The following is a 24,678-nucleotide window of genomic DNA, read 5'->3' as shown; positions in this document are numbered from 1 at the left end:
CCCCCATATCTGGAGGGCCTTCCCCTATCCGCCACCTGGGGACGCGCCCGATGGGAGACCAGTAACTCCACACGGGATCTCCTCGCCCTGGCTCTGCATTGGTAGACATTTATTCAAATTTATAAAACTCTAAATTATTTAATTATCCATAATAAGTAATCTTGAGAATTTCAGTATAAACAAATATTTTTATTTAAATTGATATCAGTACTGTGGTGATTGTTAAAGCCAATATATAGACATGATGTTTACATCCCAAATTAATTAACTAGTCTGATGGTAAATACTTTTTACGTTTTCAGGTGATTGCTGCGACAAACAGAGTCGACATTTTGGATCCCGCACTGTTGCGATCCGGTCGTCTGGACAGAAAGATTGAGTTCCCACATCCCAATGAAGAGGCCAGAGCGAGAATTATGCAAATTCACTCACGGTATGACACTTTTAATTATTGATTATTTAGAAATTCTTTTATTTTTAGTTAGACATTTGTATCTTATTCTTGGTATATAATATGCAAGTTATTCATCAATAATTTTGTATTTTTTTTTTAAGATTTTGAATAGGAAATCTTACTGTTACTGTATATTTAGAATAATGAAAATTAATATTGATTGATGAAGATTTCCTGACATGCATTCTGGTTTACAACCATTTACATTATATTTATGACACAAGGAACAAAAATATAATTGAAATGCCTGTATTTCAGTGTAGTAAAAAATTCATTTATGGGACAAGGTACACGCTTATAGAATAGAATTCCTCATAGTATTAATTTGTTATACTAAAGTGCTAAATTCAAAACCTATGTTAAAAATGTTAAATGTCTAAGTTCAGAATGCCTACTATAGCATTAATAAATATATGGAAGATGACAATTCATGGAATGTTGTCGCTTAAGAACCACAGATCAGTTCATTGGCATCATTGTTATATACATATTACATATTAGGTAAATTAAATTGTAAAATTTATATTATTTTAAAAGAGCAACTACAAAGTTTCATGCCGGCTCTTATCTGTAGAAACTGCTTTCCGCACCGATGCTAAATATTATAACTGTTTAAAATGACGATTCAGAAGTGCTTCTATAAGAAGTCTAGTTGAATGAATAAATGTTTGAGTTTACATTTGCATTATCATGATGACATCAAGTAATAATAATGAATACAAAATGAATATTTCAGTAAAATGAACGTGTCTCCCGACGTTAACTTTGAGGAGCTGTCTCGTTCCACTGATGACTTCAATGGAGCCCAGTGCAAGGCAGTGTGCGTGGAGGCCGGTATGATCGCATTACGGCGTTCCGCTACTGCGGTCACTCATGAGGACTTTATGGACGCGATTCTAGAAGTCCAGGCCAAGAAGAAAGCCAATCTCAGCTACTATGCTTAGGTTTTATTTGTAAAACATGTAATGGTAAAATAAATATTAATTAAACTACGTTTTGTTTTTATTCTTCCCGTTCAACATCGCGGAGAACTCTAAAAATAAGTTATCTAGTTTAACAAACTGGAGAATTCAAAAATGAATGTGGCTTGTAAATTTTCATTCAGTTGTTAGCTTAACGACGTCGAAATCGGTCACAATCGCCCAGCGAAGAATGCGATTAGTAATAGATTATTGCTATAAATACAATCATAAAAGACTTAATTTTTCGTATGGCATTTATGGTAAAAATTTTTTTTTACAAAAGTAGTGAGAGAAATAAGCAACATTTCATCCATGTTGGATTATTCGTTTATATATAATCGAACATATACGTCAGTGATTGTTATGCTACATATGTATATATATATATATATATATATGAAGAATGTAGTTCATGAATAAATACTACCGCTGATTCTAAACGAAATATATTATACATACATAAATAGGTGCCTAATATTTCAAACAAAACATTGAGTAGACGAAATATCTCAACACTACTTGTGTAATCTTAAAACCCTTTTTATTGTTCTAAATTCATCGTTATAGTTTGAATATTAATAATTCAATATTTCTGAAACCGTGTACCCTTTAAATATAATATGCATATTACAAGCAAACAGCTGATTGAACTGTCAATTAAATTGCGTTCATTAATTCACTAAACTTACAGCTGATTAATCTTTCCATCTAACTTCTCATATTCTCGGATCTTCTTAAGTATTATACACTCATTACAGAATTATCATTTATTTTAAAAACTCATTTACAGTTTAAATTTTATTAAACTAAAATCTAAAAATAGCATGATCGCATCCATAAAATTTCTCGACGCGCGTGTGCTAAATTTGAAACATGAAATTATGATGGATCTTTCAAAATTTTAGTTGATATATTTTTGTACAAAATAGTGATAAGAAACCAAAAAAAAAATCAGAAATGTAAAATTGTTAGTGTTTATATTGTGTTGGCCCGCTTATCACCGGCCGTGAAAATTTGCCAGTAAACGTAAGTAACCTATGTAGTTTCGCCGATTTTATAAATGACAAGATTATTGTAGGTATAAATATCTGATTTACCGCATGACGATATTGATTTTTGAATGTTCAACCGTATGCGGTGAAGTTACATGCTTTTAGAATAAAACCGCAGCTAATAAGATTTGCTTGATATAATTAAATCTACCCGAATATAGACGCTATATTTATTCGTGATCGTATTTTGTTTATTTTTACTAGATCTATGTATTATAGCGGGTATACAGAAAATATTTAATTGTATTATGGACATGTATTTATGTATTTTATTTGTCTCTCAAAAGTCCACCATGGATCCGGATGACGAAACCGAGCATCAATATAAGGTACCTGATGATTTTCCCAAAATACACACAAAATGCAACAGCAACCGTCCACACACCAGGTTAATTTTAAAGAGAAATAATTTACGATATAACTCATCACCCAAATTGAATTCCAAAGGGGCGTTATATACTGAGAAAATCTTAAAGCATGTGAAAAGAAAACTTAAAGAACAAAATATTGGTCCCGTGTCTTCTTATTGTATAGCTTTGGGATTCAAACCCATTTTATTTTACTATTTCCACCCTAAGCTCCAACTTACATTGTTGCAGAAGTCACGCTAATTTTAACAATAGATGGTTCACTACTTATTATATCAATAACTATGTTTAAAAACTCTCACGCCACATAAAAGCTTTATCATCTGCCTATATCATTTAAAACACATAAATAAGTATCAAACATTTGATTAAAGCTTCATTAATTATGTGAACTAGAAAAACCTTTTAATGTTATACAAGTTAGCGCTTAGAATAGATAATCAAGTGTTTCAAAGTCAGCAATTACAGTTTCATTTATATTTAATAAAATTTAATACTTTTAATGCAAGCTTGAAATCATTATTTAACATTCACAAAACCTATTAAGAAAACTGGTTTGTACAAAAAATTTAGGAGCTGAATATATAAATATCACACTTCTATGAAATGAATTCTAACTTCAGATATAAAATTCATATTTGTATGTACTGTATCACATATTCATAGAGAGTTATTCTTAATATGTGTATTGTGAGGTTATTCCCACTAGATCTTACAAAACTGAAGCTAGATTATATAAAACTATCAATTTTTTTTTCATTTAATCATCCCGGCTCTAAATGGGAAAGTGGTCCTCTCCAACTCAAATGATAGTCTTTAGAATGTTCTGTGATAGTTGCGAATTTCGGTATGATGGCAGAAATTATACCCACATCCTTTCTTCGTTTCTTTCTGGCTTGACTTTCTCCCAAAATAAAATAATAGAGATAGACAATATGGCATATAACGTAAGTTATATGAAAGTGAAAATCATGTTATATTCTGATTATCCCTTTTGGTGATTTACACCATAGACAAATGATATACATGCAAATTTTTTTTCACATAGGCTATCACCACTGCAGATCGAACCCGCGACTTAGTATCCAACGTGACGTCATATCACTCATAATGGTGCATTTACACATTCGTGCGAACAGCGAGGCGAATAACGAACAAGCATTGTGTAAACAGCGCAATTGCGATTCGCCTCAACACTTGGTAGTGTAGTATTCCTGTTAAGACCGGTTTTTGGGATGTAGTCAAAGCGCACGAATAGTTAACATGAACTTCATTTACATAATATAAAACAATCTGTGTGTGTATGTGCTTAAATCTTTATAATTGCGCAACAGATTTTGATGGTTTCTTTTTTTAAAGATAGAATGTTTCAAGAGGAAGGTTTATATGTGTAATAACATAGAAAATAGGGAGATAAGGGGTTTTACTCGGAATTTAACGCGAGCGAAGCCGCTTGCAAAAACTAGTACTATACTAATTAGGAATGTGTAAACAGACACTCGTGTAATAGTAAAGTTTTGTCGAATGTTAAACGAATGGCGAAAAAAGTGTGTGTAAATGCACCATAAAAATCTTCATTCAACATTAGTACATTACCACAGTAGATAGTTAGTCGTGATGTACGTGCGTTAGTGCGCGGTCGTGCGTGCGTGGATTTTTTTACTAGCGGAAGTCCCAAATAATATGTGTTGTGTTATGTGAATATATCACAATAAATTGTTACAATGGGAAAGGTGTTTTTGTAAGTTATTATTATTTTGTATTATTTATGCAAGTGTGGAATTAGTTTTGTGAAGTTTTTTTTAAATTAAATAATAAACTTTTCGTGTATGATGTCGAGATTTCAGGATGTTGTTGACAAAAAAAATTTGATGAACGTTTACGTACATAAGAATAATTATAAAATGTTTTCAAGTTACATTATGTCTTGATTGTGAATAAAAATTTGGCTCCTATAAATAAATAAAAACATACATTTATTGTATGTTTATAAAATTTATAGGACCAATTTGTATCCGTCCAGATACAATGTCTAAAAGCACTAAATGCCTACAATCAATCTCTTAGTTCCCTCAAACAAACTTCAATCAGGCTTGCAGTGTTATCGGAACTTGCATCCAGTTTTCCGAACGCGATTTCACACGTACGTTACATTGATGAGAGAAGCGAGCGCGGTAAATTGTTGATGATACTTCAAATATAAAGTTTTTAACTATGAACAGTTTTTAAGTGATTCCTGAAATGTGTAATATCCTCATTAATATTAAGTGAAGATACGCAAATCTGATTATTATAGGATCACTGGAATATGCGAAATGCCTATTAAATATCCTTGCAGGTGGAAATTAACAAATTTGCAGTCGTATGTATCACCATATAGGCAAGATAGAGCGTTGGAATTATCACCAGACTTAAAAATAGTACCATTCAATCTCGTTGCGACGTGAAAGACAAACAAACACATTCCCATTTATAATATTGCTAGGGATATTAGTAAGGACAATCGCTACCGCTCCGGTTTCCGCCCCGCTAGTCTCAGTTCACGAATTGCGAAATTGGGGTCGAACCCCTCACGCTATCGATACGTCGATAGTTGTATCCAGGGTAACGCTTAGATACTATTTTTGTTAACTTTTGGTCTAGGACATCCCTATAGGGCTTTTACCATTAGTGTCGCAATAATATTGGAGGTACGAAGTCTGCAAATGCGTTGCCCGCTTTTAAGAATAAGAAAACGGTTGTTGACATGAATTAAGGAATTTAATTGAATGGGCCTCCGGCTTCAGTAGTAGCATTGGCATTATTATTTCACGAGTACCTTCTGGGGGGTGTGGACAGTGGCGGATTTACCAGCAGGCTGAGTAGGCTCGAGCCTAGGGCGGCAGATTTTGGGGGCGGCAAATTTGGGGAACGATTTTTTTTTTTTTTTTCACCTCATAGATATCAAAAAGATTTTTCTATGACGGTTTTCAGCTGATGCCTGCAACAAATTTTGTCGATGACTTTTCTCTCTCGCTTGTCATTGCACATTTCGGGAGTAGCAAATTTCCACTTGCATTGTAAAAATAATGTATGAAATGACAATTGTTGAGGCAAGGGCGGCAAAAACTATTAGCCTATACCCTGAAAATTTGTAAATCCGCCACACGGGTGTGGAAGATTTCGCGGCGCGAGTTGGCCCAGAGGTCCAGTTCCAGTTAAATCTTGTGAGAGAAATTGCAAACATTTATTCTTTTAAAAATACATATTAATACTAATACATAGTTAAAAAATAAGTAAGTAAATAAATTATTTTCGTAGTCGAAATAAACCTCGCGTACGAACAACTGGTGACAAAAAATCTTCAAATGTTATATACGAAGTTAACATTCGCAAAGACCGCTACGAAAAAATGTATTCGGACTTTATAAGTTACAGATAATTTTATTCGTATTTTTACTGTAGAGACGCTATTATCTTGATAATTCGAACATAAATTACTTTAGAAAGTTTCTTGCAGAAAGGTTAGCATTTACATTTCTTTTTTTTTGTTGGTATTTAACGAGAGCATTTATCGGATTTAAATTATACTTTCACGTTACTGTTTTAATGCTTTAATTAGCCATAATATTGTACGTAGGAATAGGATTTATAATATATACTAGCATTCCCTCCCCCGCTGTGTTAACTTTGTTCGAAATAGCCGAATTGGCCCCGGCGTTTGCGAACTTTACGGTTAGCAACACTTTTGCCAATTGGTAAGTAGAAAGAAATAATTGGCAATGTAATTAAGATATGGTGACCTGTACCTCAGACTTCTATGTAGTCTACTTCAGGCACCAGTCTCTCACAACGTTATCCTTTCTCTTATCTGTATTTTTAAGTTTTTGTTATGTACTAATGTTGTGAGAACTAAATAAAGATGATTTTTATTTTATTTATTTATTTATATAAAGTATTCAATAGTAGCTGATGGGGTAGTTTATAGTATTTACTTGTGTTTGATTTTACGCGAGTATTATACATTTAGAAATTAAAAACTTGAACGAATTTTAAAGGCGATTTATTCATTATATTCTTAACCCGACGTTTCGAACACTACAGCGAGCGTGGTCACAGGGACTCAGTCTCCCCGGGGTAGTTTATTTTAAATTAAAATAAATATAATGTTGTTTTTATGAATTTCAAAACATTCCAAAATCAGTCAGTCGTCTTATACATTTGAGTCGTGTTTAATGTAAACAGAATAATGTCTAAAAATAACAACGTGATTTGAGGTTTATTTTTGGTTTCGATAGTTATTGGCTATCTCTGGTCGGTATCGCAGTAATAATGTTTACTAATTTGTAAAATATTAAGCTGTAAATTGGCGCTAATTAATGACTAAAGTTATAAATTAGTATAAAGTGTTTTGACTGAATCTTGGTACATGAAGAGATTTGTTGCAGAACAATTAAAAGTCTCAATCTAGGAACCAGAAAGCTGTTTATCTAGATAAATAAAACAGTATCTATAAAAATGTATATGGAAAAAAAATTCTATATCGCAATGGGAGGAAGACTTCTCCTTTAAAATGGTTTTATTTAGATTGCACTGTTTGTTAATAATGGAGGATCCCAATTCGTATTTGTATTTTTAAACTCGGCAAACGTGGGATGTAAATGTCTTTAACATCTGTGTCCCAAAGAGTTGAACGGATTTTAATGCGGTTTTGTCATAAAATACCTCATCGTTCCAGTTTTAGGCTCTGTTTTGAGGACATGTAAAATGTCTTTTCGAAGATTCAGCTCGTCTCGGCGTAACCTTTAACTATATATCGCTAGAAGATATTTGAGTCTCTAATTTTAAAATAATTCAATATTTTATTTACAAATGTGGACATATGTATGTAGATATTGCACACCATCTTAACCGATTTAATTATGCTAGAGTGTCTACTTTAATTAAAGGAATAAGTTCAAATAACATTAGAGACGGATGACGTTATCCTACTAATCCATTCTAATATTATAAAGCTGAAGAATTTGTTTGTTTGTTTGTTTAAACGCACTAATATCAGGAACTACTGGTCCGATTTGAAAAACTCTTCCAGTGTTAGATAGCATTTATCGAGGAAGGTTATAGGCTATATATATACCACGGGCGAAGCCGGGGCGGACCGCTAGTATACCGTAGACGCCAAAGGTTTCAAGAATGTATGGATGTTTGTTACTCTTTTCAAAACCTCTTTTGGAATCTGTATCAAATTTGGTAGGGGGATAATAGTGTGAATTAACACATGGGCTACATTTTGGCCAGATACTACGCAAGCGCAGCTTCTAGCTAGTTGGAATATAATGTTAATAATATATAATGAGTAATGCATACGAAATTACATAAATCTCGCTGCAGTCGATCGATGAGTCGACAGAGAATATCTCGGTGATGATAAATTCACCAATAGCATATTTGCATGCTAAGACCGACCGACCGTCTTATAAATAAGCGTTAATTTTATTCACCGCCTAGTCATCAATCGACTGCAGCTAGATTTCTGTAATTTCGTATGCATCACTCATTAAAATGCCATTAACATTATGTTCAAATCGCTTCATTCGTATATTAGTAATGCTTGTTTGTTTTACGCGAGGGTATTTTGAGATTTTAAACGTAGATAAGAGTATGTTAAGATGTGATGACAAAACAGATGTTTATGAACGTAGCATGCTATATTACAAAATTTAACTTGCAATAACTACCTACTCGCTATTTTATTTTACGAATTTTAAATTATACACACACATATAAAGTACATGAGCGTTTAAAATTCCTTCTGAAATTGTTCGTTTCGAAGAGGTAAAATTTTCGATATTTGATGATTTTGACAGAGTATAAGTAGTGTAGACGTTGAGGTTTTTTCATTATTGATAGCATGGAGCTAAGACCCAAAAGCCGAAAGACGAGTTTTTTTTTTCAAAAATTCCGCATTTCCACTCCAAATACATGTTGCAACAAAAAATGTATACGTCACAATATTCTCTTTTATGTTTATATTGTACTATTTTCTTATTGATATTCCTTGTGGTTGAAAAGATTTTTTTTTAATTTAATTTTTGCATCCCATCTATATTACCTCCTTGATAACACGCTTTTATTTTATTACCGTCATCTATATGTTTGTATGCAACCGACCCCTTTAGACTCGATGTTAACCCACATTAAGCGACACAGATTTAATTTATATTTGTACACTTATCAAAGATTAGTGATAATACAATAATTTCATAAGTTTACCTTATTTTATTATCCTGATAAGATACGCAAGGATTAAATAATTTCCTTACGTATATTCTGTTTAACGAGTTAGAATTTACTTGATTCTATTATTAAAGCCTGTTTTAACGTGTTTCTTAGTATTATAGATGTTCTGTGAAACAGCGGCTTTGTGCAATTTATAAGCAATCGGCAAAACTTTGTTGGCGTGACATCCTCCCGCCAATTTAGATTTACGGCATATTGTCTTGAATGTTGGAGCTCTCGCTTGACTCATCACTTTAATTTAAGTTAACCCTAATATACTTCCTAAGTTCCTTTCCATTTGTAGCAGCTTTTAACCGGGTTTAAAAAGCGTTGTTGTGTATTTTACATATCTAGTAATTGGTAAGTAAATTGTGAATATTTGAAATGCTTTAGCATTTTTTTCCCCCCACGAATTTGGAGCCGATTTTTAATCTGTACATATTCGAAAGGTTTCTGAAATTCCAATCAAAAACGATGAAAGCAGAATACAAAAGAAAAATGGTGCATGTTACAGCGCCATAGATATTTGAGCCTGGTATCAACAAAGGCTTTTTATTCGGATACGTACTAAATAAAATGTTTATTCTTTCTTATTCATTGTTACTGTAAATAATACTGTATTCCATAAGAAGCACCTAGACGGGACTATATTAAAATCCTCCACTACAACTTTGTCGTCCAATAAAGTATTACACAATACAATAAGATGTCAAAAGTCGGGCATTTTACTATGTCCATAGGTAATGTAATTAAAACACGTCATTTTTAAAATGGTTGTTGAAAACCATAGGTTCCAACGTAGGATTAAAAAATAAGGCCCAAGAATACTAAGATTCAGCAGTTGCGCTGTGTGCTTGGGATTTATTTTAAAACAATTCCTTATCAGTAACCTACATTGTACGTGCATGGTGGGTTTCGTTGTAATTCTTTCAACGAAGATGCGCCTTTAATGTCGAGTTGGTTGGATTTGGGGCCACAAATCTGAGTTCTGAATATGAGATGAATGAATGAATTGATTCCGAGATTATAAAACAAACAACAGACTGACATAATAAGACAGAGGAAAATAAGTGTTTTTTTTTAGTTATTCTTACCGACCTTATTCTCATAGTCAATTATACATTGACTATACAAAGGGCAAGAAATCTCAATACATAGGGCGTAATTAAATTAAAAAATCCTAAATACATTACTTGAAGCCAGGAATAATTTATTATTAACCTTCGCTTGATGCAAAGTAAAAGAAACTAGCTCCTGTTATATGCATGGCGATTTAATATAGGTAACTCGACTTAACACACCAAGTATTAGCGTCTTTAATAAACCTCACCCATAATTATAGTTCACTCAATGACCCGGCGAACTTAGTATATGAACGCAGTAATTTCCATGATTATTATTTTCTTTTTTACCACATAGTATAAAACAAAGTCACTTCCACGGTCCCTATGTATGCTTAAATCTTTAAAACTACGTAACGGATTTTGATGGTTTTTTTTTATAGATAGAGTGATTCTAGAGGAAGGTTTATATGTATAGGAACATCAATTAAACTACTACGAATTTAACGCGTGCGAGGCCGCGGGCAATAGCTAGTGTTAAAATAAAAATGTCCCATAAACTGTTACACTACTGTAACGAAAAAAGAACTTGAATCAGTTAAGCACCGCGATAAGAGATTTTCGAAATCTAGCACTAACTACTAAATAAGAGATATCGTCGTAACAATAATAATTTTTGACATAACGGCACATGGGCTTGCACTGAATGTGTCATATACAATTTATGCAGTGAATTCAACGCTGACCATATATGAACACAATCGATCCGCTGACCATATGTGATCGGAATCGCTACGGCCATAGAGGCTTTAATGGCAAGGTTAGGCTATTTTATTAGACCAGGGTGAAATGGTCACTTCTAACTTAAATTATTTATTATCACAAACCAGGGGCGTTCTTACATTAATCTAGAATTAATTGCTTTGAGTATCCGTTCATTATGCTATTCAGTAATTATCTAATTATATTTAAGCATACAGAAAAAAGTATTTGAGCGATATTCTTCTCATTCAGTATCTTTAAAAACAAACAGTAACAGCAGTAACAGTAGTTTTAAATATGAATATAAGCCGATATAAGCCTTACACGTTTAATGTATTCGTTATTATTACAATACGTTTTCCCTTCGTGACTGTCAACCCCCATAGCGACAAACAAACATTTCCCGTGGCAATTAACATGTGTTCGCCGCTTATATATTCATCTAACAGCTGTTAGTATTAATTTCGATTATTTGTTGGCTTGTCGTCGATCGATATGTTATACGGTCAAGGGTACGTAATTTGCCACCGTGAGACAATTATTGACATGAACACGCTGCAAAATGCTTTTAATCACTGAACGCTGATTAAGCATTGCTCAATGCTTAGCTATTAGCGCCCTTGACATGAAATTGATTCGGTTTTACGGTCTATTTGCTTCATATTGTGATTCGTCAAAAAAGACTAGATTACCAGCACAACAATTGGTTGGTTTTATGTGAATTGGTAAAGGAAATAGAGGTGCCTCATCATAATCTTCTTGTTAGTGGAGAGGAGACGTAGAATGTTTGCCATATTAGATTTTGTTTACTGATTCGTCTTTTCACATCTGTTCGAATCTCTTTTATTGTTGTTATGAATACTTGCGTGATTTATAACATGTACTTATGTATATTATAGCGAATCATTAACCGATATAATTATTCAAGTTCATTAGTCGTGTGTGCATTGAATGCCACTAAAGCTTTTTCTATTAGCCCTTAGGTACTTAAACCTCAACGTTATAGTCGCTTGATGACATTTTTTTCACATTCACCATACCACCACGGCACCCTGATTTTATTATTCATATGAAATTAGCTTTTACGTAATGTCGATTTTTATTCCAGTCCACATGTATCAACAGAAACCACAATTCCGTCTACATCAGGCCTTCAAACCGCAGAAAACGCAGATAGCATGAGAAAGAATGACGAGGCCCCGAGCAACCAGAAAGAGAAGGAAAATGAAGGGTCCATATCCGACTGGGTTTCCGGCGGGCCGATCGGCTCCAAGGGCGCCGTCCTGATATTCAGGTCGTGCGTCCTTGCGTCCAGGACACCCTCGATGGAGTCAACGACCAAAACAGTAGGCAATAATACGGGGACAACAATTCTATTGAACAAGGCGAAGAACATGGCGAAGAGGCTGGTCGCCGAGCCGCATTCGTTCAGCGTGCGACCGAAGACAATCATGCACGACGTCATGGAGACGTTCGGGAACCACGCCAAGTTCACTGGGCAGGCGTACGTCGTTCGGCACGTCAGCGAGGCGGAGATACCGGAGACCGTGTCGGTGGAGGAGCAGGGCCACGAGCACAAGAGGGATATCGACGATGTGCTCAATGATCTCAGTAAAATTACGTTGAAGAAGCATTTGAATATCGAAAACACGACCGCTAATATAAAACCGCCAGAGGAACCACCGCCAGTCATTGTTAAAGGTAATGTTTGTCATATCATTTGTAAAACGTTTTCCAATGTCAACGATTATCTGATCTATAAAAAAAATGATAATGTGTCTCCTTTTCAGAGATAAAAGAAGAGAAGAAAGGTAAAAAGAGCAAAAGCAAAAGTAAAAAGAATAAAATACAAAGGACGATATCGCCCGGCAACGACAGCGACGACTCTGAACATTCTCTAGTCAAAGTTGATAGTGTTAAGGTGTGTTCTGTGTACTAATACTAATCTTTTCTCATTGGTCGAACTAGCTTTAGCGCCAAGCAGGAGGGGAGGTTCACATAGGCGTGCTCAAGTCAGCACCGAAACTAGGTGTTCTGTTAAAAAATGTACTTAAAAATATCTAAATATGTTAAAACGACAAAATCTCTGTACGAACAGATTGTGTACAAGAAACACCCCCTGGATCCGCCATGGCAGTTTTTGTGATTTACAAAATGTACGAGAAATTTCAAGTTTATGTGACTTTGTTTATTGTATTAGAAGCTATCTAATTGTCATTTATCGATTTTTTGTGTTTGATACGTCATTACTTTTTACTAGGTGAATCGATTTTTTTGATTCTTTTTTTTATTTGAAAGCATGTCCTGCATGCATGCATGTGGTCACATTTAAATTTGGTCTAGTTCTGACAATTTGAAGGCGCTTTAGCGTTTTTGTTAAAAGTAATTATTGTATAAGCACTATCATTTGGTTTTTTCTCGATTCAGGTATTAGAAAGCTGCCACATGCCCGCCTGGATACTCCGGCTGACGTACAAGCTGGTGAACACGGAGACGAAGCTGCTGCACCGGCTGCTGCAGGCGCACGGGCTGCAGGAGGCCTGCTCCGAGTCGCGGGACTTCAACCTGCTGTGGGCGGGGCTGCACCCCAAGCCGGACGTGCTGCGGTCGCTGTCACCGTACCAGCGGGTCAACCACTTCCCCAGGTGTGGGGGAATTTTTATAAATAATGGGTTAAATTATTTTAACCCAAAAAGAAAAGAGTTATGCACACACGCATGTATGCAAACTACGAATCGCACGCACACATACACTTTACACCTAGTTTACTACTAAAAAATGAGGTAACGCTTTTCCTCGTGCTTCTAAAATTAATTTTGAGTTTTCAACCGACTTCAAAAAAAAAAAAGGAGTCGGTTATCAATTCAACTGTATTTTCTTTGGCTTTGTTACCTCAGAACTTTCTACTGCTATTAGAATTCTGCTGCCTCCCTGGTGGTCTCATAAGAATGTTCTGACAATGTGCTCACCATGTTTGAAGTCACGTAACCAAGTTGGGCACCCGCAGGTCGTACGAGCTGACGCGCAAGGACAAGCTGTTCAAGAACATCGAGAAGATGCAGTACTTCCGCGGGCTGAAGCACTTCGACTTCATCCCCACCACGTTCCTGATGCCCGGCGAGTACAAGGAGCTGTGCACCACGCACTACCGCACCAAGGGGCCCTGGATCGTCAAGCCGGCCGCCTCCAGCCGGGGCCGCGGGATCTATATCGTCAATACGGTGGGTATTTCTTTTGTAGCGTTCCGCCCCGGCTACGTCCGTGGTACATGAATGGCCCATAGTTCACCTCAGTAAATGGGCTGATACTGCTACTGGAGGAATTTTTCTAAACAGACCAGTAGTTCCTGTGATTAGCGCGTTCAAACAAAGAAACAGCTTTCAACTGACTTAAAAAAAAATGAGGTGGTTCTCAATTCTCGTGTATTTTTTTCTGTATGTACTGACCGAACCGCGCTTGGCCTGCTCGCAGCCGGAGCAGATACCGAAGGGCGAGAGCGTGGTGGTGGCGAAGTACATCGACCGGCCGCTGCTGATCGGCGGGCACAAGTGCGACCTGCGGCTGTACGTGTGCGTCACGTCCATCGACCCGCTGCTGGTGTACCTGTACGAGGAGGGGCTGGTGCGCTTCGCCACCGTCAAGTACGACGCGAGCGGCCGCAACCTGTGGAACCCGTGCATGCACCTCTGCAACTACAGCATCAACAAGTACCACACCGACTACATCAAGTGAGTGCGGGCGGCCGGGGAGCTTTTTGTTTTGTCCGAAAAAAAAAGGCCCGAAAAATATTTTTTTTTTTTTTTTGGTATCACAATTTTGTAATTAAGACTTTGTGACTGGCTGCGATTTGTTATGAGTTGACTAAATTAATTAGGCAGTTGTATAGGAATGAAATACATTCTCATTACGTACGACAAACTAATATTCTTTTTGATTTATAACAATATGTATTTAAGAATAAGATAAACAGTTACATTATGTATATATGCTGCCTACACTTAATATATTCGAGAGTACACGTTTGTATTTTTTTGTACTATGTTTGCGACGTTTTCACGCAAAAATCACTGCACCGATTTCCACAACACCTTCAACATTAGGAAACTACAATTACCCCGAGTAACATAGCCTATACGCGTACCGCGAGCGAAGCCGAGGCGGACAGGCAAATTGATGAAAAGCGTTGAGCAGGTGCGACGACCCGAACGCGGGCAACATCGGGCACAAGTGGACGCTGTCGGCGCTGCTGCGGCACCTGCGCAAGCAGGGCCGCAACACGGCCGCGCTGATGGCGGCCATCGAGGACCTCGTCGTCAAGTCCATACTCTCCTCCGCGCAGACCATCACCGCGGCCGCCAGGGTCTTCGTGCCCAACCTGTTTAATTGCTTCGGTGAGTGCTACGGAGTTCCCACTGGATATATGTATGTCATTTTTTTATATACATATTTTTGGTTGTCTGGAAGAAATCGCTATTTAGCGATAAGACCGCCATTTGTAATAATGTCACCTAGGGATAAGTCTCAATTTGTAATTTTTCCAGAGCAATAAAGTATAATAAATAAATAAATGAATAAAAATATTTTTGCCATCGTCGGCAATGGAGCTGATGGGTTGCCTACCTGATGGTAAGCGCTACCACCGCCCATGAAAGTTTGGAGAGGCGTAAGGTCATACAAATGGATTGCCGACTTTAAATTGGAGAGGGATGAAGAAAGGATTGACGAGAGGAATTAAGGAAAGGACTGGGAAGGTTGAGGAATAGGATATGGGTCTACAAATGTTCCCAACTTGTTAGGATATTGACGAGAAGATCTAGGCCTAAGACAAGAGACCATTTGCGTTGTTAACGAAACGTGGCACTGATGTAGGTTATTGTATCAGGATAACACATGAGCTGCTTATGTAAGTACTAGCTTTTGCCCGTGAATTTGTCTGCGGGTGAAACCGCGCGACACAGCTAGTATTGTAATAATATTACGTGTTATTGTTACAGAGCTATTTGGCTATGACATACTGGTAGACGATATGTTGAAACCGTGGCTATTGGAAATCAATTTGTCTCCAAGGTAAGTGTGATTCGGTTTTGTATACAAAAGTAGACAGATCCGAGAAAGATATAGAACCTCGGGATTTCCGGACAGAAACTGTGTTGTCGGATCTCAAACTATCTCAGTACCAAATTTCATCTAAATTCGTCTAGCAGTTTCTGATATTAGCGCTTTCAAAGAAACAAACTCTTCAATTTTATGTATTGGTAGAGATAATATTATCTACATAAATACTCTATCTGTATTGTACAATATTTAATTTCTCTATGTACGTCCTGGAAGAATTTTTTACATATTTAGAGTTTTTATATATGTATATTTATAATGTTAAGCAGGGTGGAAAATACTGAATGACACAGGTTATATACAGGGTGGTAATGGCTGAGTGACATAGGCTATATATAGGATGGAATGTTTTTTTGAGGCGTTTTGATTTCTCTACTGTATACTGTACATCGAAGTACAACCCCCCCCCCCACTCTCTCTCCCGCAGCCTGGCGTGCGAGAGCCCGCTGGACGCGCGCGTGAAGTCGGCGCTGCTGGCGGACACGCTGACGCTGGTGGGGCTGCCCGCCGTGCCCATGTCGCGCGCCGACGCCGCGCCGCACTCGCTCAAGATGCGCATCGGCGCGGTGCGTATGCGCATGTGCAAGTGTAACAAACAAACATTTCTTCAAAGTGTTCAAAACCATACTTGATGTTCAGATGCTTTATCTAGAACATGTTTTTTCTAGATCAGTTTTGTAGAATTTTAGTCTACTCTGTAATTTAACACACTGCACTATTTTGAGCAAACAACTAAACTGTATATGTATACGTATATATTTCTTCAAATTATATAAATAAATTTTAAATCATTTACAAAAAAATACACGAATGCGTTAGTCAATTTTAAAATCTTGTTAACACGTCGAACATTTAAAAATTAAATTAACCGTTATTGCTTCAACAGTGCCGGCGCGTGCACTCAGCTGAGAACGTGAGCGTGCGCGGCAAGAACCCCGCTGGGCAGGGGCAGGGGCAGGGGCAGGGGCAGGCGGGGCAGGGGCAGGGGCAGGCGGGGCCGGGGCAGGGGCTGGGCAGCGCGCTGACGGGCGAGGAGCTGCGCATCGTGCGCGCGGTGCGGGCGCAGTACGCGCGCCGCGGCGGCTTCGTGCGCATCTTCCCCAGTCAGAACTCGTGGCAGAAGTACTCGCAGTACCTGGGTGAGACAGCCGGCCGGCCTGGGGCGTGGTACAGCGCCGGAGAGTGCCCCTGATGATTTACAAACATTTATATGACTGAACGTTCGGTACAGAAATATTGTGTACTCCTTAACCATATCGTTAAGATTTTATTTCAAATTTTCCAATAGTACATATATACACACATATATTTATAACATAGTGTTTTGTTTTATTTTTCTTGAAAGCTACTGATTTTTATTCATTTATTAAAAGTCACAAAAATTTTACCACATTTCCCATATAATATAATGAACCCTGAAATTTCTGTGAAAGCCTACAGACATACTTTCAATATATGGTTATTTAATCGTTACAATCCCCCCCCCCCTCCCTCCCCCTTGCAGACCCGGTGTCCGGCATCCCGGTGTGCTCGACGTCGCTGAACAACAACGTGCCGTACACGGTAGTGCAGCACAACTACAACCTGCTGGTGCACTCGCACGTGCTGCCGCACTTCCAGCACGCGGCCGCCGCCACCAGCCTCACCGACACGCCGCAGAGGTGACGCACGCACACACTACTTTACACGTACACGTCTATACGTACACACATGTACACTAAAATGTTTAGTTTTGAAAACATTGTCAACTGACCTTTAATAAAGGAGGATGTTCTGGATCCAGCTGATTGCGTCAGCTTACGAAAAAAAAAATGTACGTCAAAATCAGTTCACCTAACCGAAAGTCTTTTGTGACAAATACAAAAATTCGAAACGAGAACCTATTTCGTCTCGAAGCCGGTTGCAAACCAAAATGTACCTCCTAAAGATGATTGAAAATCGAAACATGTATGTTTCGATTATAATATATAATACACACAAGAGTAACGCGCGGGCCCGGCAGGCTGAAGCGCTACGAGGCGGCGTGCATAGCGGGCGCGGCGCCCGCCGTGCAGCTGGCGCCGCCCGAGCGCGCCGCGCCGCCGCGGGACGCGCGCCGCGCCAAGGAGCTCATCAAGCGCCAGCTCGCCGACGGCATGAGGCTCACGTGAGTGCCCTGCCGGCTCGCCGCCACCGGCCACACTTGGCCGCGGCCAGTGGCGTAGCTGGCGTAGCGCCAGCTGGGGCAGTGCACCGGGGCCCCGGAGCTCAAACCTCAGCTTTGAAAGAGGGGAGGAAGGCGGAAAGAGGGGAGGAGGGCCCGATTGCCCTATGCACCAGGGCCCTTGTCCCCCTAGCTACGCCACTGGACGCGAGCCGCGTATTTGAATTTCGAATAATTATGTGCGCCATTAAAGTTAACGTTAAAGCCGGGTCGATGATGTGATCGAGCTCACGTTTGTGCTGGTTCAATTTCGAATACTATCCTACTATCCTGCTCCTACTAATATTATAAATGCGAAAGTTTGTAAGGATGTGTGTGTGTTTGTTGCTCTTTCAACCAAAAACTACTGAACCGAGTGCAATGAAATTTGGTACGTAGACAGCTGGACAACTAACTGGAATAACATAAAGGCAACTTTTTATCCCGATATTCCTACGGGATACGGGCTTACGCGGGTGAAACCGCGAGGCGCAGCTAGTGTGTAATAAATATAAAATGTTGACCTGATACAAGTATTGCGAATTAGTTTGTTTCGTGCGCTGTTTTAATTTTAAATGTAAATCACAATGATCATTAAAATATATATATTTTTTTAACTAAATTCAAATTTCGCCCCGTACTTCCGTTTAAAACTTATCTTTGTCACTTCATTTTTCTACTTCTTTTCCAATGTCTGTTTAAACGTGCACATGTGCAGCATGGGCGAGGGCCGGCGCGCGTTCGGCCTGTACCTGACGCACGTGCTCAAGCGCATCTCGTCGCCCAGCAACGAGCTGGGCGCGCAGCACGCCGCGCTCGTGCTGCGCTTCCTGCGCCGCGCCTCCGCCTCGCTGCGCATGCCCTACAATGTAAAGGTGACGTGTGCGCATGCTGCATGGAGGGGGGGGGGGTGTGACTTGATGTAGATATGCATACGCTTGAAGATCTATAGTAGTGGGGATTGGACAATTGGGGGGGGGACATTGGACAAGTTGAGATGAGATGCATGTGGTTTGAAGGTCTAATGGCATGGGTGCTTGGGGATAGATACATGTAGCATGGGGGTTATTAGCGCTTGGGGTAAAATGAGGGTAAAGGGACGTTTAGAGCACGCTCATTGTAACAAGTTGATAATAGTAACGCTTATACGGCATGCTAGATATGGGATATACGTTTACATTACATTTATTACGACATGTTGATAAAAGCAAACCGCTTACTGACAGCACTGTACGTTGTAGTATTGTAGTACGTTGGTGTTAGACGTTTACAGCGCACTGTAAAGCACACTGTTAACACTGGCAACTGATTGGAACAAGGCTATTACGATACCCAAGATGCAAACACACTTATTACAGCACACTAATACATGCACAATAATTATTATAAAAAAATAATAATAAAAATAAAAATAGATAAAAATAGATAAAAATAAGAAAAAGTAAACAAACTTTATTTAGGAACTAAACTTATGTACTAACAAAATTATCAGTATTTTACTAACTTAATCTAATCTAAATTTTTATTTTTGTATCTTGTTTTTTCATTCTGTAAGAAATAAAAGGCTTTTTATTTTTATTTATTTATTTATTAATACATGCACATAGAGTACGCTGGTTACAGCATACTTGCTTACAACACGCTTTAATTAATTAAGCAACTTGATCATAGAAAGTATAATACAACATTTTAGATAATATGATTGGTTTTTTGTGTATTCAAAACTAATCGTTAATTTTGCTCGAGTTGAATTGTGTATAATGTTTAACTTTGTTTCTATTTAGTTTTTTAATTTGTACCTTGGAAATATTACATAATATGTGTCTATAGAAGTATGGTGGATAGAGTTGCCGTTGCCGTTGAAAGAAAGAGGATATCGCGTTACTTCAATCAGGCTATGTTAATGACGTCACTAAACCATCAAATTTCACTGTAACCCTCTTTTATGACGGTAACTGCGCATGCGCAAGTCTCTCTCCTGTCGTGTATATTGCTGTCTCCCGTCAAACGTGACGCTCTCGCTCTGACTGCGCGTGCGCACGTCTCCACACTCCACCCGAGGCGCGGCGCGCGGCGGGCGCAGTTGCGCAGGCGCGCTGCGGCCGGCGCGCGCCGGGCGTAATGCTCTACCGCGCCGCCAGGGCCCGTCCGCGAAGATGTGCGACAAGGACCGGTGCGCGATCATCGCGAAGCAGCTCAACGACTTCCTCTACATGTACTACCGCGAGACGGATCTGTACACGGACAGCGCGGACCGCGACGGCTGCGTCTCCAACATACACTTTGCGCACTTCCTCTACGCGGCCAGGTGGGTGTGCGCCGCGTTTGTTCTACTTCTACTCTCTCTCTCTTTTTTATTTTCTTGACTGTTTCATTTTTAGAGAAATGATAACTACGGGGGTGTGCCACTTCAGATTCTATTAGACCATAAGATAACAAAACCCATGGTTTATGAAGTTATAGAATAACTAATAAAAAAAAAGTAGGCATCGCATTAAGAATCTTTGTATGTAGTATGAATTTTTCCAAACAATTACGTTCTTTATGTAAATATGTACACAGTATTACGTGTATTTACATAATAATACATACTTTTCTATACAATCACGAAATTTCCCGTACATTTCCACCACATTCCATCCCACGGCATGGCTCGCGAGCTCACGCGTGCGCGTCGCGTTGCAGCGAGGCGGACCTGGAGGACGTGCTGCTGCAGGTGCTGCGCTCGGAGCGCTGGGTGGCGACCTTCCTGGGCGACACGCGCAGCGCGCTCTGCGTCGACGCGCCGCCCGCCGCCCTCGCGCGCACCAGCCGCCACACGCTGCTGCGGCACCTCGCCGCCGTGGCGCCGCTCAACTGCCGCAAGTACAGGTACCGCCGCCACACGCTGCTGCGGCACCTCGCCGCCGTGGCGCCGCTCAACTGCCGCAAGTACAGGTACCGCCGCCACACGCTGCTGCGGCACCTCGCCGCCGTGGCGCCGCTCAACTGCCGCAAGTACAGGTACCGCCGCCACACGCTGCTGCGGCACCTCGCCGCCGTGGCGCCAAAATTGACCCTAACCGTGTACACGGCCACAACGAAGGACGTTAACACAGAAAAATCTAAACTGACAAACTTGACAAACTCATAAAAATAATAAATATAAGTCTTATATAATTATACATATCATTTCTATTTTTATTCCCCAATCAAACGTGAATGCCAAACAACCATAAAAGATTATATCCTGCAATAACTTATATCATTTCCAATTTCCAGGCCCACCCCAGACATGAGCAGGTCGGAGTCGTCCAGCGCTGCGCCGGAGTCGGAGAGCCCTCCGCCCCCACCATACACCACCTCCGACATCGTGCTGAAGGACTCCCTCAAGGAGGAGAAGCCCCACAACGTCGCTATCAAATACGCGAAATCGTAGACCATAGACAAAATAAAATATAGAACAAAGAAAATGTTGCCATACTCAAAAATATGGTAATTTGGGGGCAGTGAAAAAAATGGTTCGATATAAATAGAATGTGTGTACAATTGGCAGTGTGGAGTCTTGGTGATATGATTGTTACAAACAAATATATATGCGGATATTTATTTTTTGTTAAAAATGTACTAAACATACATACTTGTTTATATTTATCATGGTAAAAAAAACTTACTATAAATAATATACCCTCTCTGTCTTATAAAAGTTCAATTTCATATTATCTTGACTCCATATTGTGGATTGTATTTTAATCGTTATAATAAAACAAAATATCAAATGATCGGTACAATACGATGTGTTTATCACGCAAAACTAAACTACCAAATAAAGAACTGTTCATCATAAATAATTTGCGAATAATGACGAAAAAAATCGAAAATTTTACAAGAAATCGATATAAATGTTCAGTGAAAATAAGTTGCCTGCGTCGTTGTAGCGACTTAACAGAAACTCCAGTAGAATAAGTACAACCGTTTTGTTAATAAAAAATACCTACTTCCTGTTTCCTTTGTTTCCTCTATCATCCATGCATATCCATTCCCCTCCGATTCCACATCAGTAATTTTACAAGAGGAATATAAAACAAAATTTTAGTTAGTTAGGTTGTAAGTACTGTCAAAAACACATTCTAAATGTAGAAATTAATTTGTGTTGTATAGTGGTTTTATGACGTGAAATATTTTCATTTATGTTTAGGTATCGGTATATCAACATAAATAATGTATTTATGGTTAATACAAAATCATTATTAAACACTGTAAAGTTAAACAGTAATTGTAACAGGACAAGCCAGCGACACTTTTCCACTTATGTTTTATATTCCTCGTTAAATATTACCATGTCCCCATTGAAAAATCCCGTAGCTCATTCCTATATCCACACTTAAATAACATTCTTAAACACTTAAATCTTACAGCAATACAGCTTCGAGTCGCGCCATTTTTATTAAATCATACAATAAAAGCCATCAAAAATACAGAGTAAAATAAGCAATAAATATAAGAAATCTTACGAATTAAACTATATTTAAATAGATTTGCACGTTGCTTCTGAGATTAACAATAGAAAGTAAAATAGTATTTTTACATCATCTACTTTTAAAATATATAGAAATAGGTAATTGTTATACATTAGTACAACATTTGTTCAACAAAACATTAATGAAATAAAACATCATAAAACTAATCTGCATTCCTTAAAAAAATCCTTAAATTATAAAAAAAAACTACAAAAATTTTAGAAATGTATCACATCGCTTGTGAATTTCGTGCACCTAATTCGTTTTATAAACTGTTTCAAGTTCAAGTATTTCAAATTCTCATCACGGCAATCGATAGGCGATTTTCAATTATAAGGGTGATCAAACATATATATTTTTTAGTTCAAACTCGTGAATGACAATTACACAAAGTAAATATATCAAACAGAATTTATTAATAACTCATTTCGTTACCATACAACCAAATACGAGTGAAATAAATTCGTAATCTGTGGTACCTGCAATGTAGATATTGAAGAATACATAAGGTGCTAAATATAACGAACAACTAGAAGTAGCGACTAGTGGACTCACAAATGCGATATTTTGGCTATTTTATTATAAACCCGCCACTTCGACTTGGTCTAATTAAGAAATTCGCGCCTTTTTTAAGTCCGTTTGCAGAAACAGAGGTAAATAAATTAAAACAGTTCCCTATCACATTTAAAAATAGAAAAAATACTATCGATTTTAAAAAGTTCCAAGTGATTGTTAAATTGTGCATACATGAAAAAAATATCCAAAATATTGTAGAAGTGACATGTAGCCGTTATATTTATTTGTAGACTGAGCTAGCTGTAGATTAGTTCTTTAAAAATATTTTGCATTTTTAAGAGGTTCGTGAATATACGTTCTCACATATTGTGACAAAATTTTTCATCGACTCATTCATCTATTTTTACATAATATAGATATAAAATGTTAAGTAAGGACTTCCCATGTCGAAATGTGCTTGATTGTGCTTAAAATAAGTATTACTTAAATATGAGTGATTAAATTGATGCTAGTCGTGTTCAGATTATACGCTTTGATTAATCTTGAAAACTAACTAGGCAAATTTGTATTCAATCCACTTAATTATATTAGCGTAATTTTATGTAAGATTATTTATTCCCGTAAACCACTTAATTTTTCTCTTGTATTAATGGAAGTATTTTAAATTATAGCATGAGAATAGTTTAATTTTTAACCAAAGTATTTGTTGGCAGCTCGGCTGATTCACATTTTTATTTTTGATCAGTTGTATATGGTAATAGAGTGATATGTTTAATTATTTTGTATCTTGTATTCCGCATTTATTCTACGACTGACGTTTGCTGTGCTATTAGTAATAAAATTGCCAATTGTGTAGGTCAAATCCTTCTTGGTTAATTATGACATAAAAGTATTGTATATTTCCATATTGACTTGAAATAGGTATAATAATGATTTATTTATTTTTTTCACCTGTAAGAAATTAATATTTACTTTTAAAAAATCAGTATGCATTATGCAGTACTTTCCCAATTGTATGTAATTTTTTAACTCCATGTTATAAAGTCAAACAGATTTTACAGTTTTATTTAAATTCAACACAATATTCAATTATTTATTAGTTATAAATATGATATACCTATGTTATTCATGAACACCAATTCAAAAACATACCAGTGCTAAACTGAAAATAATTAAGATCGAAAAAGGCTTCGCTTTAGTACAAATGTGTGATAATTCGTGGATCGCAAGAAAAAAATTTAATCAGTGAAAAATATATTTTAAGCTAAATAAAAAATTTCAGTACTTCTTTTGCTTTTCATTTCCTTGTTAATTTATTCCGCCTCCGTTTCAATATTAAATGTTAAATAGAAACTAGGTAGGTACCATACGATACAACAGAATACTAAATAGTACTCATGTTTATAATTAATTTAATGGAGTGTTCTTAGAATTCTAATATGGGTAAAT

The 24,678-nt window shown here is 37.6% G+C and overlaps 2 protein-coding genes across 2 annotated transcripts in view; both read left to right on the top strand.

Moving 5' to 3' along the window:
• LOC119828494 (26S proteasome regulatory subunit 6A-B) overlaps positions 1-1,447 on the top strand; it is a 4,392-nt gene extending 2,945 nt beyond the window's left edge. Inside the window, exons 4-5 of the mRNA XM_038350660.1 lie at positions 303-433; positions 1,191-1,447. Of these exons, the coding sequence (XP_038206588.1) occupies positions 303-433; positions 1,191-1,398 (339 nt within the window). The 3' untranslated portion in view covers positions 1,399-1,447. The remainder of the gene's footprint in view (positions 1-302; positions 434-1,190) is intronic.
• Positions 1,448-2,284: 837 nt separating this feature from the next.
• Positions 2,285-24,458, top strand: LOC119828570 (tubulin polyglutamylase TTLL5). Its single transcript, XM_038350765.1, has 18 exons — positions 2,285-2,442; positions 2,756-2,856; positions 12,026-12,618; positions 12,708-12,838; positions 13,345-13,562; positions 13,925-14,138; positions 14,389-14,645; positions 15,109-15,308; positions 15,912-15,984; positions 16,460-16,598; positions 16,919-16,951; positions 17,003-17,171; positions 17,537-17,693; positions 18,035-18,178; positions 18,933-19,089; positions 20,356-20,522; positions 20,900-21,085; positions 21,476-24,458. Exons 2-18 carry the CDS (start codon positions 2,762-2,764, stop codon positions 21,630-21,632), a joined length of 3,090 nt encoding a protein of 1,029 aa, XP_038206693.1. The 5' UTR covers positions 2,285-2,442; positions 2,756-2,761; the 3' UTR covers positions 21,633-24,458.
• Positions 24,459-24,678: the final 220 nt, after the last annotated feature.

The sequence above is a fragment of the Zerene cesonia genome, chromosome 8, assembly GCF_012273895.1.
Source record: "Zerene cesonia ecotype Mississippi chromosome 8, Zerene_cesonia_1.1, whole genome shotgun sequence".
Lineage (NCBI taxonomy): Eukaryota > Metazoa > Arthropoda > Insecta > Lepidoptera > Pieridae > Zerene > Zerene cesonia.
Note: the sequence above shows the minus strand (reverse complement) of the source record. Positions and strands in the feature narration are given on the sequence as shown.